The 219-nt window shown below is 55.7% G+C and overlaps 1 protein-coding gene across 1 annotated transcript in view; it reads left to right on the top strand.

Annotated features, from left to right (window-relative positions):
* Positions 1-219, top strand: part of LOC119586919 (CAP-Gly domain-containing linker protein 1-like) — a gene marked incomplete in the record, with an annotated part of 175,677 nt that overhangs the window by 108,732 nt on the left and 66,726 nt on the right. Inside the window, 1 exon segment of the mRNA XM_037935650.1 lies at positions 1-184. Coding sequence (XP_037791578.1) covers positions 1-184 — 184 coding nt within the window.

The following is a 219-nucleotide window of genomic DNA, read 5'->3' as shown; positions in this document are numbered from 1 at the left end:
TTCCACCATAAGCGTGCCAGATCCCCTCTGAGAGAAAACGGCCTCTCGCCCTCTGTCATCCTCGAGACAAAGAAGGGTCTGTCTGAGGAACCTTTCCTTCCCTTCACCTTCCCCGATCTGCCTTCCTACAAGATGCCTTCTCAGAGGCGCTTCAGCGAGGATGTGTCCTTCCGCCGACCGCTGGGTAGGTTGACGGTGCCAGTCGTGTTTTTGTGACAT

Source organism: Penaeus monodon, chromosome 22 (genome assembly GCF_015228065.2).
Source record: "Penaeus monodon isolate SGIC_2016 chromosome 22, NSTDA_Pmon_1, whole genome shotgun sequence".
NCBI lineage: Eukaryota > Metazoa > Arthropoda > Malacostraca > Decapoda > Penaeidae > Penaeus > Penaeus monodon.
Note: the sequence above shows the minus strand (reverse complement) of the source record. Positions and strands in the feature narration are given on the sequence as shown.